The sequence below is a fragment of the Rhinatrema bivittatum genome, chromosome 4, assembly GCF_901001135.1.
Source record: "Rhinatrema bivittatum chromosome 4, aRhiBiv1.1, whole genome shotgun sequence".
Classification (NCBI taxonomy): Eukaryota; Metazoa; Chordata; class Amphibia; order Gymnophiona; family Rhinatrematidae; genus Rhinatrema; species Rhinatrema bivittatum.
The window spans coordinates 32,860,623-32,876,494 of record NC_042618.1 but is presented as its reverse complement, the minus strand read 5'-3'; the positions used below and the strand labels follow the sequence as shown (position 1 = coordinate 32,876,494).

Here is a 15,872-nt window from a genome sequence, read left to right as displayed (position 1 = left end):
TGGTGCCCACTTCCCTCTCCTCCTTCCCCCAAGGATAACATTTCTGAGGCAGAGACAGTGAGGGAGGAGGAGACAGATGCAGCGGGTGGTGACTCCCTTCCAGCTCCTTTGCCTTGTGAGATTACCACACAACAGACCGGCCTGCCAGGGGAACGGTTGCAGATCGTTCCTCAATGCCTCCCTGGTTCATGGAAGACAGATGGTTTTTTTTTTAGAATGAATTTGAAACGGGTTTCCAAGCTCATTTCGTTTTGCATGCTGAATGAGCACTGTACTACATACGGAGCATTATGGGGAGGCCTCCAGGGAGTTAATCCCACGGAAACAGGCTCTCAACTCCTACCTTCTGTTCTAAATGCCTTTCTAGAGACTGAGTTTGTGCCGCTGCCGACTCCTGATTTCGGTTTTGCACTCTAAAAACACAAGTTTGTGTGTTTCTCTTCCAGCGTTTGTAGAGTGTCGTAACCCAGGGCATGTTACAACAACAAATTAAATACGGATACGATCATTTCTCACCCCAGAGCGCCGAGGCGATGGGAAATAAGTGACTGACCCAAGGTTTCAGCAAACCAGGCCTGGTCTCCTCCTGGTGCTGCCCAGTCCCATTACTCTCGCCACAGGGCCCCACCCGCTTTCTCTTGAGGTTTTTGCAGATGTTTTAGCATCTCGAACAGGGTCCTAAGAAAGGAAAAGAGAAAAAGGTCCTTGAGCCGCAGCGTTCGGTCTCTTTGAAATGGAAGAAATACCATTGAAGGCCAGTCTGAATTCGTGGAAGAGTCTCGCCGCTCTGTCCGGCCCTTGTCCTCCTCGCTCTGCAGGGCGGCTTCTCTGTGCCAGGGCTGCTGTTCCTGCAGCACAGCTGGAGGAGTGAGGGAAGGCTGCCCGCTTACAGCGTCAGTCCTCTGCAAAATCATTCGCAATAGAGCAGAAAGCGAATTTTCTGTCTCTTAGACGTTTTGAACTGTCTATGAATGGAGCACTTCAAGCATTAGGACCATTGAAAACCCGCCAGGTTGTGTGTGTGTTTTCATTCCTAAAATTCCCTCTAGTTTGGGGCGGGGGGGGGGGGGCATGATCCAGTGACTTAACTGGGACCCAAGAACATGGATACTGGGCCCCGGGCTCACCATCTTCCTTTTCTGATGCCCAATCAGGAATTGGGAACCACGTCAGGGTTGGAGAGTAACCATATTCGTAGGTGGCTCTTCCATATATTTGCTTTGTGCTTCGGTGGCAGAAAATGTTCCCAGATGCTTTGGTAACTTCCTTGGGACACTTTCAGGAGGAAGGCCATCGCCAGCTCTCCCCTATTTTGTGGGATGTGAACTTCCCCTGTTGCAGGTTGCTGCACGGAATGGGCATTGCCTCTGACGTTTACTCTGCAGGAATAACCATTTGCACCGTTCTGTCCAGAAAGGGGGAGATCCCCCTCCTCCCCCTCCGTAGAGTTTCTCTGCAGGTCAAGCCAAGAATAAGATCTCGAGGTTTTCCTTTCCCTCTCAGCCTTGCAAGCCCCACACAAAGCATTAAATTGTCACAAAGCATCGCAGATTTGCGTCGAGGAAGGCTTGTGACCCCCCCCACCCCCACCCCGGGTGCGATCATTAAATCTGCCGCCAACTCACATGGGTATATCTCCTTTTTATTTGTGCAGTTCTAGGGGCATCGTAAACCTTTTTGGTGTAAATTTAAGATAAATGCAGACACACCACTTAGACCCAATTGAAGATGAGAACAAATCACTAAAATAACAGCCTGCTGACTCCCCCGCTCGGTGTACAAGCTTTAGCCTTTGCATAGTCTCTCTTATACACTGTTAATGAACACCGGGTGCCTGCTCACATCAGAATAAGAATTTAGGATTTTTTTTCCTACCGGGACGCAGTGTCTGATATTTGAGCTTGTGAATGGTTTTACCGCTGCTTTCTGCCTTATGCAAGCAAGCGGCATAGCCTGGGGGGCGGGCCGGCCCTCTCTTGTCCCTGTGACAGTTCTTGGCAGGATTAAGGTTAGCTCTCTTGTGCTGGTAGGATAAGAGTGACCTGGCACTGGGCGCTGACAGTATTCCAGCTTTTCCCCTCGGCAGCACTGATCTGTTACATGTCTGTCTGTATTTATCTGTCAGAGTGTTTATAAAGTGCTTTAGATAGTCGGGCACTGCATTCAGTAATTTGTCACAAGACAAACAGCAGGGAAAATGTAGTTTCTATGACACAGACGCAGCCTCCAAAGTGCCTTCTGTACTAGTGAGAAATTGAGGCTGCCGGAAGCTCACATGTTGTCTGTGGCTAGTTCTCGGGGCCGGCAGCTACTGATTCCCCCCCAAGCTCTCTGAAGGTAAGCGAGATCAGGCCTCAAAAACCTGGCTGGGAGACCTGGAGGGGACCAGAGGAGCTGCAGGATGTGCCACTGCTTTATCCCATGAAGCTGGTGCCTGATGGTTCCCCATCTTTCAATTGGGGCGTTAACAGAAGTCATGTTTAATTCTTATGCCCTGTAAAGATCCCAGGACACTTTTTCCAAAGAAGGGGGATCCCTAGTATAATGCACAGTAGATTTGATGTATAAATTTGTCAAACTGTCGACAGTTTTTGTGCCTAAATATATAAAATAACTCCTTAAGACGAAGCGGGATGTGTAGGTTTTTAACTTTAGTAGTAAATGTCTGTGGTGTGGTGCGTTGAGTAGAGTACGGTACACTTTATTGTGGCACAAAATCATTGTGAATGCACTGTTTACCCTCCCTGATGAGAGGAAGCGTTGTTAATTATTAGCAGTCCCGGGGAGATGAAGAGGCTTTGTCCTTTGCCAGTTATAGTAGCTCCAAAGACAGACGCTCAGGCTGGAGCTTGCAGGGCAGAGGGAATGGCAGGATTTGGCTCTCACTTTCCACCAGGGGGAGGGTGAATCAGCTTCCCTCGCCTCTTCATCTCACCTTAAGCTCGGCTTTTCTTTTTGGCTTTTGACTGTGAGCTGTGGAATCGCTCTCTGACTGTGTGTGGATTTTTTTTTTCCTTTTTCCACCTTGTGCGATCTCTGCAGGGTGCAGCTCGCTTAACTCCTGAACTGTCAACCTTGTCTCCTGTCAGCTACGTCCCTGGGGTGCAGAAACCAGAGGCCGTCGTGCATGCGATGAAGGTAGGCCCCGTGCTCTCTTCTGCTTGCTCAAAAAAAAAAAAATCTCCCACAATTTAGGGGAAAGATGTAGCAGCAACAGGAATCTTGGTCAACTTCGGCCGGATGTACACTTCAGAGGTGTACAAAGGACATTCTTGTGGCTGGAAGGATATACTATTGTGTTCCTCTTACATTTGGGTAACATATTGAGTGGAAAGGAAGGGGTCCAATGCTTAGGTCAAATGGATTGGCTGCACTAAACTTTGTGGCCTTGGGGATCAGGAGGAAGAGAGGCTGACTAGCGATTTACAGCATCCTACTGATGCGGGTGACCCCTGAAACACTGCCGCTGACCCTGCGTGAGCCTGAGCCAAGTCACTGCTCCTGGCGCCCCCAGGGACCCAGCTGCAAATAAGCTGTTTGCCTATGTCCCGATAAAGAAAACAGCAGCACAAACCAGAAAAATTCCATAAAAAAAGAAATGTGCTGAAAAGTGCTTTCAATTTCTTGAGTTTCATGCTCTGCGCATCCATTCAATAGGGAGAGGGCCTGGCCTGACCCTGACGACTTCCACCAGAGACAGATAGCCGGAGATGAACAAGGCAAACGTTTCCCTTTGTTTTTAAATCCTTTTCTCCCAACCAGGTGGACGTTGCAAACTTGTAAACCGACATGTGAAGTGATCTAACCTCTGGTTTAGGATGAGGAGAAATGCTTTGTAAGACTCAAGAAAAAAAGCATGTGGGAGCTAGAATCTTCTCTTCTCACCAGCGTGAGGTCTCTTGTGGCTTTTGGAATTTAAGTCACGGCTTGGGAATGCTCTCACGCTTCAGGAGAAGTGTGCACTGCTGCTCCTCACAGCGACATGTGCAGAGGGCCGTGTTCACTTATGCCTGTCTGACCAGCTCGGAGCAAAGCGCCGGGTCTCTGCGGCTCTGGAGCAAGGCTCTGCGGGCGTGCCAGAAGCACGTGGGTCCGTGTGCAGCTTTTTGCACTTTTAGGTTTGTGCTTTTTAAAAACACATTTAGACTCCCAATGCATTTGAGTACTATTAGCTTGTTATATTGTGAATTAACTTTTTTTTGTGGGTGATTAAAGAAAAAGTGTATTGATGTTCACACATTGTTTTTTTTACTGGGTCCCACGTTAGAGCAGAAAATGGTAATGGTTAAGCGATAAAGTGCAAGAAACCACGATGGCTGCTGGGTTTAGTGCGGGAGAGAGACTGCATTGTATGTAACATCAATTTCTATAGTTTTAGAGCAGTTATGAGTTGTTGCATCTGTATTTAGTCTTGGAGAGGATTCTTTGCAGGCTGCGATATCCTCTATTGGACCAACCTGAGTTAACCTCAGCTACTGATCTACAAGAGGCTTTGAGATAATAACTTGTGAACAATGCCTGTCTTTGTGTAACCGGATAAGGCCGTGGCATTGCAGCCTACAGGGAATCTCTTAAATTTTAAATCAAATGATACCTTATTCAACGGTGGATGAAACCTTCTTCTTTTTGGTGAGATAGGGATGCCTCGTAGGGTTGGTGATGCTCCAGGTTTGCCAGCCCCAGTAGAGTACCTTCAGCTCCAGGAAGTTGCTCTGGTGTTTGGAGCTAGAACCTGAGGGTCTCTCTTGGCTCGGGAACCAGCCTGGAGCTGGAGATAGAGTACAGGAGCTTCTCCAGAGGCGGACCTGGTGAACCCGGAGCATTGCCAAGCCTGCTGCCTGGGGTGGTTGTGAAGTTTGGGCACTAAGTATTGAAACTGAGGTGGTGCTTGAGTTGGATGAAGAGCAGATTCGGCTGCCGTCACGTCAGCAGGGGCGTAAAGAACTAGAGTGAAGTGCTTAGGAAGGGAGGGGGAGGGTAACATCTCTGTGGCGAGTTTACTCCTCCAGCACCTTCCGAATGGATCCCAGACCCGTGGATGCTGGAGAAGGTGGAGGGGTCACACAAGCCAGGGCTTTTGCAGAGGGAGAAAGTGGGTGATCTATTCCTCTCGGTGCATGTGGTCACTCAGTCTGGGAAGAAAGTCCCACACAGACGCATTGAGAGACCACCAAAAATAAAATATAGAAAACACCCCCCCCCCCTTTTTGGGCTTACTGTCTGCATGGGATCCTAATAATTTTAGAGTTTGGAGTCCTATCCGTACCAGATTATCGGGAGATGTCAGGGGAGAGGGGAGGATACTGCTGAGTGTGGTTTTGTTTTCTGATTCCCGCATCTATATGAATGGGGGCCACGCAGACCCATGTGCGTCCTGGAAACACGGCTTCTTTAGGTCTGGGAGGACCTTTCTTTCTGTGAGGAAGGGACTGACTGGATAGGCCGTACGGCCTTTATCTGCCATCCTGGTCTGCTGCTCAATTAACATGGCCACGATATGGAAAACAAAGGAACCATCCCTACTCACTCCCTCCCTAGAAATCCAGCTCCTTTTTAATGGCCCCCTTGGGGCAATAGATAACAAACAGCACTTTCTGCTGTCTTGAGCACCCAATCTGATTTTTCACTGGGGCCCGCCGGCTCTGTCCTGAACAGCTGTGGTCCCAGTAAGGGGAGGAAGGGTAGACCAAGCCTTCCCCCTCCCCCCCCCCTCCCCGCTCACTATTCAGATGTGCAACCCTTACCCGCGGTGTTCAGTCCCATGGGCACCCAATCACCTGCATAACCTCTGGGGCTGCTCCGGCCAGCGGTCTCCTTCCCAGCTCCACTCTTGATCCCTGCGGGGGATTCTTTCTAGTCTATGGCCCAGACAGTGAGAGAGATCTTAAGTGCGTCCTTGGAGATGCTGCAAAAGGACAGGCAGGACCAGGAGCTGGGCCTTAAATAATAATTTACTGATTAGTTAAGTGTGAGATTACATCTGACTGTCTTTTTGAGTAGGTAGGCGTCCTGTGTTACAGACACCTGGGCAGAGCCCATGGTGATTTTAAATGCACGCACTCTCTCCCAGCGGCTGTAAGGGATTCCTAGGGAAGGGCTCCCACTTGCATTGCAAAAACCCGGCCTTTAGACCTCTTCTTCCCCTTGGACACCCGGCCTGTCCTGCTTTCTTGATGTGCGGAGATCCAGAAGGCATCTCCTCCTCTTGCTCTTTCTTCTTCCTTTGACTCGGTTGTTTCTCTTCCTTGGCTGTTACTTCTGGGATTTTTTTTTTTTGTGGAAAAAACTCAGGGGATCAGGCTGTTCCTCAGCACTGGCATCCCAGTGGGGAAGGAGGATCCAAAAACTCCCCACTTAACTCAAAGTCCAAATCATACCTTCAAAAGTTAAAATAGATCTCTTCTCTGCCCTCACTGTCTCCATCACTGGTGTTTGCCCAGCTAGTGAGTAGAGTAGGCTCACAGGCCTTTCATCCCCTGAAAAGAGCCCCTTGTGTCTCTCGTCTCTCTCTCTCGTGGAAAAAGTACATCTTGCTCTCCCACCTGATGTCTACGCGCACGCCACTGGGCCTGGTGGAAATGAACATCTCTACCAGAGGAAGGAGGATACGGGGGGGGGGGGAGGGGTGTCGCATCTCTCGGTCGCCTCATATAAAAAATGACCATATCTTGGTAGCCATCGTGTTGCAATTTAGCAAATACCGCACGGATTTGTCTGGAGTTTGGCATGGGAGGATTTCGAGGAAAGCTTTTTTTTTTCGGAAATTTTGATTTTGGTTTGAATGAGTGCAAAGTAACTATTGCCCTGCTGTGCTGCGAGGAGGACCGGGACGTACCTTGATGAGATCCCAGCGTGCATTTTTTTAAACTTTTATTTTTTTCTTTTTTTAACTTGAAAAGAAATTCTATTTAGTCCAACACTTGAATAGAAGGATCCGATACTCTGATTTTGTACCTTTTATTTTCAGACTGGTTAAGATCCAATCAATTCTAATATAAACATACAAATGTTCCATGTAAACCGCCTCCCCGGCGATAGTTATTTCTGTTAAATGTGAACCGGAGTGATATGTATTGTATACAGGAACTTCCGGTATATAAAAACCAAAAATAAATAAATAAATAAATAAATAAATAAATGGAGGTCACTGTTCTCAACATGACACACACTATTGGTTTTCTATTCATTTTGATTCATAGAAGAAGAGAAAGCATAATTAATAAGAGAGAATAGCATGAGATTGACTGGGGTTGCTCCGTTCCATAATCCATCAGGAAATCCTGATATTTTCTTTTTAAATTATTATATTTTCTTGTTTGTTTCTTTACAGGTACTCGAAGTTCATGAAAATCTGGACAGACAAATGCAGGATAATTATGAAGATGACCTCAGTGAGAAGGAGAAGGCCATTGTCCGAGAAATGTGCAATGTAAGAGGGAGGAGGAAGAGGGTTTCGGCAGGCAGGCTGGCACCGGGGTGTGTGGGCGTGAACACAGACCAGGAGGCAGGCGGGAAGGGGCCAGGGCTTGCAGGGATGCTGATGGGATCCCCCGGTTCTGAGTGACGCTGCATACTAAGGTAGCGAGGGCTCCTGCCTTTCCCATCTCTGCAGCCCAAGCATAAGGCCAGCTCCGTGTGTCTGTCTGTTACAAGACCTCAGTGGGTGGCAGTAAATACGGCACCGTGCCCGGGCGGCGCTCGGTGGCTTGGCACGGCCGATCCTTGATGGGCTTTGAAGGACTCGGGCCAGAAGCCCTGCGTTTGCAGAGAGATTAAGGTTCAGCTGGAGGGATTTTTCTCCCAGTACCCGTTCTTAACCTTGTTTTCAAGCTCTGCATGTGTGGTTAGCATTTCCTGCTTAGCTGACTCGGAGTCTGCCTGATTCGAAAGGGCCCTTTGGATCAGTGGCTCGGCACAGGAGATGCAGGCGGACTGTGTTTATAATGTATAGGGCTATAATAAGGTGTTAAATGCTCTCTCTTCTGGCAGTCTTTACATTTTGGTTTTTAACCTGCGTGGGTGAGAAGATTAGTTGAAGGCAGTGTGCCTCGGCTGTTTGCTGCCCCACCCCCCGCAGGCTCTCCGCAGTTAAATCTTATAGACAGTGTTTGACTGGAAAGTCAGCATTGCTTGCTGATTTGGGGAGTAGTCTGGGATATTCAACCTGCATAACTCTGGAAAATAACTGCAGGAAAGCCAAAATAAAATCTGCTTTGCTGCTAGGAACCAAGTTATGGATCTAAGGTATAAGCATTCCTTTTTGATTAAGATGAAAGTGGAGTTATCGCTTTTAGGTGCTGCTTTTTATTGTGTTAGTCCTTGGGTGCCATCTAGTGGCACATGTTTATACTGCTGGTGAAGGCTGGGAATAGACCTGGATCAAACTCCACATCCTCTACACAGCCAGGAGCTAGCAAAGGACAGGTCCCTCAGTTCTCCATCACAGTAATTCTTCTCCCAGCTCAATGCAAGATATGGCAGCTCAGGGCACTGCTGATTAAAGTGTATTTCTTTCCACCTAGGTTGTCTGGAGAAAGTTGGGCGATGCAGCCAGCAGCAAACCATCCATCCGGCAACACCTCTCTGGGAACCAGTACAAGGGCCCTTTATAGAGGCAGCATGAAGACCAGGCCACAGAAGAGAAGAGAATTTGCAATTATTTTTTTTTTCAGCTACCAGTATCGTTAGGACTTTGTATAATGTACATATGTCGCTGCTGGTCGTGATTCCTGCTTAAAGTGGTCTGGACACCCTGTTAGTGGGACTGAAGCCCTTTATTGGCAAAGCTGTGTTATTTTGTATTGTAGTGCACATCCCCCGCAGAAAGAGATCTCTAACCTGTGGGTAGGTGACACTTTTGCATCTCTAATCTGTGCGCACATCGCCGCCCCCTCAGTTGTAGGCAGGTAACAGCGTGATCTAGAGAGCACAAGTGATGCGGATCTCGAACTGGAATGACCTCGGGGATACTTTTCATAACCTGCTAACTTTTTTTTTTTTTTTTTTTGTTGGTGGTCGCTGTGGACTTTTCAATTGTCAAAGTACCTGAGAAATGCTGGACACTTAAGAAGTAGCTTTCACGCTGTACATCTGCCTACCGAACCCACACTGACATCCGATCATCTGGGAGTGATGATATAGGCCAGGGGTTTGGAGACCTGTGGACAGAGATTTGAATCCGACCCCTTTGTGTGACCTTCAGCAAGCTACGTAACCTCTCTGTGCTCTCACTTACATTGCAGGCTCTTTGCGGAGAAAGGCCTTGTAACGGTATGGTGGTATTTTGTATAGTGCTGTGTACGCTGAGTGCAGTGTAAATGATCATTAGGAAAAAGGGGCAGTGGAGGGAGACTGTGAAGAGAGAACTTGGGTGGGTTAAGTCCATGGATGGCTTTCAGTTAAAAATGGGTGACCTTTTATTTTCTGTAGATAACCTAGTGCAGGATAAAGGCCAGACCAGGTGTGCACCGGCAGGGTCTGCTGGGAGCCAAGGTGAAACCGAATGCTCCCGCTCCCAGTCACGGCTTACTTGTCTTAGATTGTATGAACGGTACATGGATGTGAGGGAGCATTACCAGGACCGGCGGAAAGAGAACGGCTGAGGCAGCAAAGGGAAGTAACAGAGGCTTCCCTGCAGCATCAATACTGCTGCTTCAGTCTGCATATCTGGGGTGCTGCACCTCAAAGCAAAAAAGGGAGATTCAGCGAGAAGCATTAAATATACGACAGTTTTGTTGTGTATTCTGTAGAATGGGCATAGAAAGGTGAATGAATCTGGGATGACGTGTCATCGGAGTTTGTGTAATGCAAAGCTCTTATAGGGTTTTATGAGCCTTTTTCAGTTTTTTGTTTTTTTCCCTTTACTCCATGGAGAGAGAGAGAATTGATATGCAAATATGAATAACAGACTTTGACCATTCCTGCCCTGTGTCATGAACAAGTGTTCGCCATTGTGAGGTGGGATGCCAAGGCTCCAACGCTTTCATATTTAAAGTAAGGATACCCAGATGCTTTTCAGCCACTGCTTTTCCCCTATTAAAGCGGCCCCGACCGCTGCCATGTTGCTAGAGCTCACCGGTTGCAGTTAAAATTGAGTTCCTGCTGAAAATCGCTCACTGGACTGCATCACACGACAGACAGGTAAAAGCAGCGGGTACTTGTGTTACTCTAAAGATTAAAATGTGTGGAATATTCCCACCCCACCCCCCCCCCACCCCGAACTACTGTCCATAAAATTAGTCCCTTTATAATGGGTTACAGTGAAGTTACTGCTTAGACTTGGATGGTGTTTGTCCGGCTTGCACAGCCTTGTCCTATATGGTAGGTTATGAGCGGGCGGGAGTCACAGGGTTTCAGGCCACTGCTGCTTCCCACCCCCGAGCCTCTGACTGGTTTCAGGAGTACCGTCAGGATTTTTTTTTTTTTTTTTTTTTAATTTCTTTATTATGGCAAGGTAAAAAGAACAAGCAACAATTCAACAATCATCCGAATACATCCCAGCCAATTTTTTCCCCCCAGTACAGAACATGTGAGAGACCCCCCCATGAACTTATACATAAAAACAAATAAACAAAATGAGGAAACTCCACCCCCCACGCCCAACCCCTCTCCCTCTAACCCCCCCCAGCTTCCCCCCCATTGCAGAGAACCTCCACACACGTGCGGAATGCAAGCCCAAAGTTTAAACCCACCGCTTCGTCAGGTATATCACTCCCCTCTCAGAGAGAGACAGTCGTGGAGGTATAGACAGTAAACAATAATCTGATTACATAAAGAGGTAGACAAGGTTGCCCCCCATACGTACAAAAAAGGACCCGAAGCCCCCAAACGCTACAAAAAAAAAAAAAAAAATCAGGATACATTCAATTCTACCAAGGGTGCCAATGATTGCACTCGAGGGGTGAGAGTTTTGTAGTACGGCCCCCAGATGTCCCGAAAAAGAACTTTTTTGCGAGGTCGAAAAGCTTTATACAGTGACCCATACTCCAAATGGTAAAGCTCCATCATCAAGGCCGCCCAACACGCTATCGTCGGAGGGCTATCGACTATCCACTGTAACAAAATGCATTTCTTACTTATCAAACAAGCTTTAGAAACAAATCCAATGTTGTCCACATTTAGGCTGACGTCTCCAATATCATTGTTCAGAAGACAAAACGAGCAGGACCACTGAACAGTCTCTTGTAATATCACACTGATACGAGCACGGACGCTCTCCCAAAAGGCAGATATCTTCGGGCACTCCCACAAACAGTGGATCAATGTGGCCGGAGTCTGAGCACACTTTAAACAGTGAGATGAAGCAATCTGGCCCATCAAGCAGGCTCTAGCTGGTGAACACACAGTTCGATGAAAAATGCGCTGCTGGAGTTCACGAAGTCCACTATTATTAGTAATTTTGACAATGGAAAGGTAACAGTCTCGCAACATTTGAATCTCCAAGATTTCGCCACAGTCTCTAGACCATTTAGGTAATAATAGCGAAAACACAGAGTGTGGGGAAACAGAGTGATAAAATTGATAGAGACATGACAAAGACCCCTTCCTAGAATTGAAACAATCCACCAATGAGTCATATGTGGGGTTAGAAATAGACTCCCCTGATGCCCCTTGCAAGGTGGCCTTCACCGCCGCTCGTAAATGCCCATAAAGGAGAAAATGAGCAGGCGTAAACCCAAATTTCTCTTGGCACTGAGAAAAAGTATAAATCTGACCCGTCTTGGGATCCAAGACCTCATGTAACAGCCAATTAGAGGAGATGGAGAAAGCATGGTGGGTAGGCAAGATAGTCCCAGACTCCCGCAGGGAACAGCGCACAGACGAGTGTGAAGATACATGCATCGGTAGACCCAGCAGCTTCCTAGTGATACCCCATATTTTCCGCATGGTAAGGACCAACCTATGACCCATATATGGTTGATAACCCTGGGGAACCACAAGGTGTAGGACATAAAAAGGGTCTGCCGGAGAGCACACGGCCCGTATCAAATCAGGGTCGGTGTACTCATGAGTACCTAGGAGCCAATCCCCCAGAAACCTTAGGTTTGCAGCCCAAGAATAACGTACAAAGTCCGGGAGACCATAACCGCCATGCTTCCTCTGAGCAGTCAACGTAGAATAAGCCAACCTAGCGCGCTTATTGTGCCATATAAATTTACGTATAATGGACTGAAGCCTACGGTTATCTTTCGAGAGAAAAATGAAGGGGAGCATAAGCAATTTATATAATATTTGCGGTGCAATAACCATCTTGATTACCGCAATACGCCCTTGGAGAGATAAGGGAAGATTCTGCCACCCCTCCAATTTTTTTGACGCATTGGTTATTGCAGGGATCACATTTAAACTGTACCATTTCTTGGGGTTCGGGTGAATAACAATTCCCAGATATTTAATTGTCGAGGCAGCCCACTTGACAGGGAGGTCAGCCCACGTATCTCGCAGCCCCCCTCCCAAATCCAAGGCCTCTGTTTTATCTAAATTTAATTTAAAGCCCGATACCATCTGGAACTTGTGAAAAATAGCGATAGCAGCCGGGAGAGATGTTCGCGCCTTGGATAACAACAGCAGGATGTCATCCGCAAAAAGTAGGGTAAGGAGCCGCTGCCCCTGAACCGAAAAACCGGTCACCTCAGGGTCCAGTTTTAACCGCCATACCAGGGGTTCAACAGTCAAAATAAACAGAAGGGGAGATAGGGGACACCCCTGCCTAGTTCCCCTCTGTAAATAGAACTCCCCTGACAGTTGACCATTTACCAATATCCGAGCAGACGGATTTGTGTACAATAAAGTAATGTATTCATATATTCTACCAGTAAACCCCATCTTAAGCAAAACTTGTCGGAGGAAGGGCCAGGCCACCCTATCAAATGCTTTCTCAGCATCACAGGTAACCAACAGGGGGTCTGGCACACGATATGATTGGCAGCGCTCAAGTACTGCCAGCACTTTGTGTATGTTGACCGTGGAGCGCCTCCCCGCAACAAACCCCACCTGGTCGGGCGAAACTAACAAAGGCATAAAAGACTTCAGTCGATTGGCCAGGATTTTTGCAAAAATTTTGATATCTAAATTTAGCAAAGAGATAGGCCTGTAGGAGGATGCCAACAGCGGATCCCTACCCCCCTTAGGGAGAACTACAATAGTGGCGACCCGCATAGAACCAGGCATTTCTCGTTGGTCTGTCATGCCTTCAAATACAGCTTGTAAAACAGGCGATATCTCATCTACTAATGCTTTATAGAAAATGGAGGTCATGCCATCCGGGCCCGGAGCCTTATTGGCAGGAAGCGACCTAATAGCATCACGGATCTCAGAGACCGCAATTGGGAGTTGCAAAGTCGCCTGCTGCTCATCAGAGAGCCGCGGCAGGGGGAGCTCATTTAAGAAATCCGCAATCTGTAGTGCTTCAACAGAGTCCCCTGAGTACAACTTACTATAGTAGGCAGAGAAAATATCTGCTATATCCGAGGAGGTAGATTTAATGTTCCCCACTGAGTCCTTTAAATTAGCAATAAATTTGGAAGAATTTTGCGTTTTCAGGAGAGCCGCAAGGAGCTGCCCCGTTTTATTGCCGAACCGAAATAAAAAAAACTGCTGTGCCCTTAATGTTCTTTTGGCTCTTTCATGCAATAAGCTATTAAGAGCAATACGGGTCTCATTATATTGAACTAAGCTATCGGCATCCACTCCAGCATTGATTTGACGTTTAAACAACCTCAGCTGTTTATCCAATCGGATTATGTCCTTATCCAACTGTCTCTTTTTATAACTGACATAACTGATGATATCACCACGCAAAACACATTTTGCAGTTTCCCATAACAAAATCGGGTGGTCAAGATGTTGCTGATTAGCCTGCAGATATTCACGCCACTTCTTGAGAAGAAATGCCAGGAATTCCGGGTCGTTTGCCAAAAAAGCCGGAAGGCACCACTGATTTGGAGAGCCCCCTGCACGCTGTCCCATTGTTCCCACCACCGGACAATGGTCCGAAATCCATAGGGAGGCAATAGTGGACCCCGTAAAACTGGGAAAAAGTGACTCAGAGACTAACAAATAGTCAATCCGTGATTTTGTAGCGTGTGCTCGGGCCAGGTGGGTAAAGTCACGCTCCCCAGGGTGTAAAACCCGCCATAAATCCAACAAGTGGAGGTGTCTACACAAAAAACGAGGCCCCTTAGTTTCACTAATCGAGTGACCACTCCTAGCCGGTTGTCTATCTAATTGAGGGTCAATAACAAAATTAAAATCCCCCCCAATTACCATAGGAGAACCCTCGAATTTAGTGAGATGAGAGAGCAAAGTGGTGTAAAAGGTATGGTCATAGGAATTCGGGGCATACACTGATACCAAACATATGGGGGACCCCATCAGAGTTCCCTTCAAAATAAGAAATCTCCCCTGCGGATCCACTACATGAGTCTGAACTTGAAATGATGTCGATTTGTGTATAAGAATGGCCACCCCTCTACTTTTGGAAGTGCCGGTGGCATAAAACACCTGTCCCACCCATTTCTTACGAAGCTTACGAGCCTCCGCCTCAAGCAGGTGAGTTTCCTGCAAGAAAGTGACATGGGCATGGAGTCTGGCCAATCGAGCCAGTACCTTCTCTCGCTTGATAGGGGTACCCAGGCCCGCTACATTCCACGTTACCAGCTCTAACGCCATTGAGCCAATGCGCAGGAAAATTGTCGCGGAGACGTCTCATCTCTGAGAAGCTGTGGCAATAAAGATGGATTAGCAGACATAGAAAACACCCGCACCTGGAGCCTTAAAAATAATATGGACCAGAAACCTTGGAGATTCTCTGCAATATACCCCCCCAGAACACAACCAGAATTCCCCCCCCCCCCCCCCCCCCCTCCAATTATAAAAAAAGAAAATCCCCACTGTAAACCAATAACAAAGAGGATCAACCTCAACATCTTACCAACCCCCGGAAGGGGCAAGAGATCACAAGGTGTACCCATGTGTACAGCTGCCACCCCTCCCTATCATAATAACAAAAAAGGAAACTTGAAAACCAAGTACGAGCAAAACTCTTATGTTTAATTGCACATAAGGAGATAGTGGCCAGGGGAAGGACTTGAAGAAAAACACAGAGGTCCAAGTACAAATAAAAATAAACACTTCCCCCGCTTCCAGCCAATAAAAGAAAAAAAAAGAAAAAATAAATCCGAAAAAAAAAAAAAATCCAAAAAGTGTGCAATTATATCCAAAATGACGCACTCAGCTTGAAACAGAGAGCTTCCAGCTCCCGGAAGGTTTCAAAAACAAAACGTTGCGCAGCAGGTGGAGATGAAAAGCAGAGATCTATAACAAAAACAGTTAAGCCGAGCTCTCCTGTATAAAGTAGCGTCCCACAGCCCAGAAAGAAATGTCAGAAGAAAGGACCACGTAAACTTATCTCTCCTGCAAGATTGCAGTTCATGTGTCCGCGGATATATCCGAAGAAGGAAGGCTTCCCACATATGTTTGAGCCTCCGCTGGCGAGGTAAAGTACTGTGGCTGGCCCTGGTGGGTGATACGGAGACGGGCAGGGTACAGTAAGGCAAATCGTATTTTACGATTAACCAGGTCGCTGCAGACGCCATTGAAGGCTTTCCTCATCAGAGTGATACGAGGTGAAAAATCCTGAAACACTAAAATTCGATGCGACTCATAAAAGAATTCCCTTACTTTCCGATAGTGCTGCAACACCAGTTCTTTATGGGCAAAATGTAGGAACCGCGTCAGAATGACCCGCGGTCTGCGCTCTCCCTCTCCGGCGATTTTCCTGTCCACGCGGTGGGCCCGCTCCATAAGGCCCCCCGACGGGGACGCAAGGGAAGGAACTAAACTCAGTAACCAGGCTTCCAGAAGGCGCGGCA

General features: G+C 47.4%; 1 protein-coding gene across 4 annotated transcripts in view; it reads left to right on the top strand.

The window, feature by feature from the left end:
• The window catches only part of CCDC85C (coiled-coil domain containing 85C), a 167,351-nt gene extending 152,134 nt beyond the window's left edge, over positions 1 to 15,217 (top strand). For 2 of the 4 annotated variants that reach the window (XM_029597918.1, XM_029597915.1), the window contains 3 exons: positions 3,043 to 3,138; positions 7,331 to 7,429; positions 8,523 to 15,217. In XM_029597918.1, the coding sequence (XP_029453778.1) occupies positions 3,043 to 3,138; positions 7,331 to 7,429; positions 8,523 to 8,612 (285 nt within the window). In that variant the 3' untranslated portion in view covers positions 8,613 to 15,217. The remainder of the gene's footprint in view (positions 1 to 3,042; positions 3,139 to 7,330; positions 7,430 to 8,522) is intronic. The other 2 variants (XM_029597916.1, XM_029597919.1) reach the window with 1 other exon arrangement.
• Positions 15,218 to 15,872: the final 655 nt, after the last annotated feature.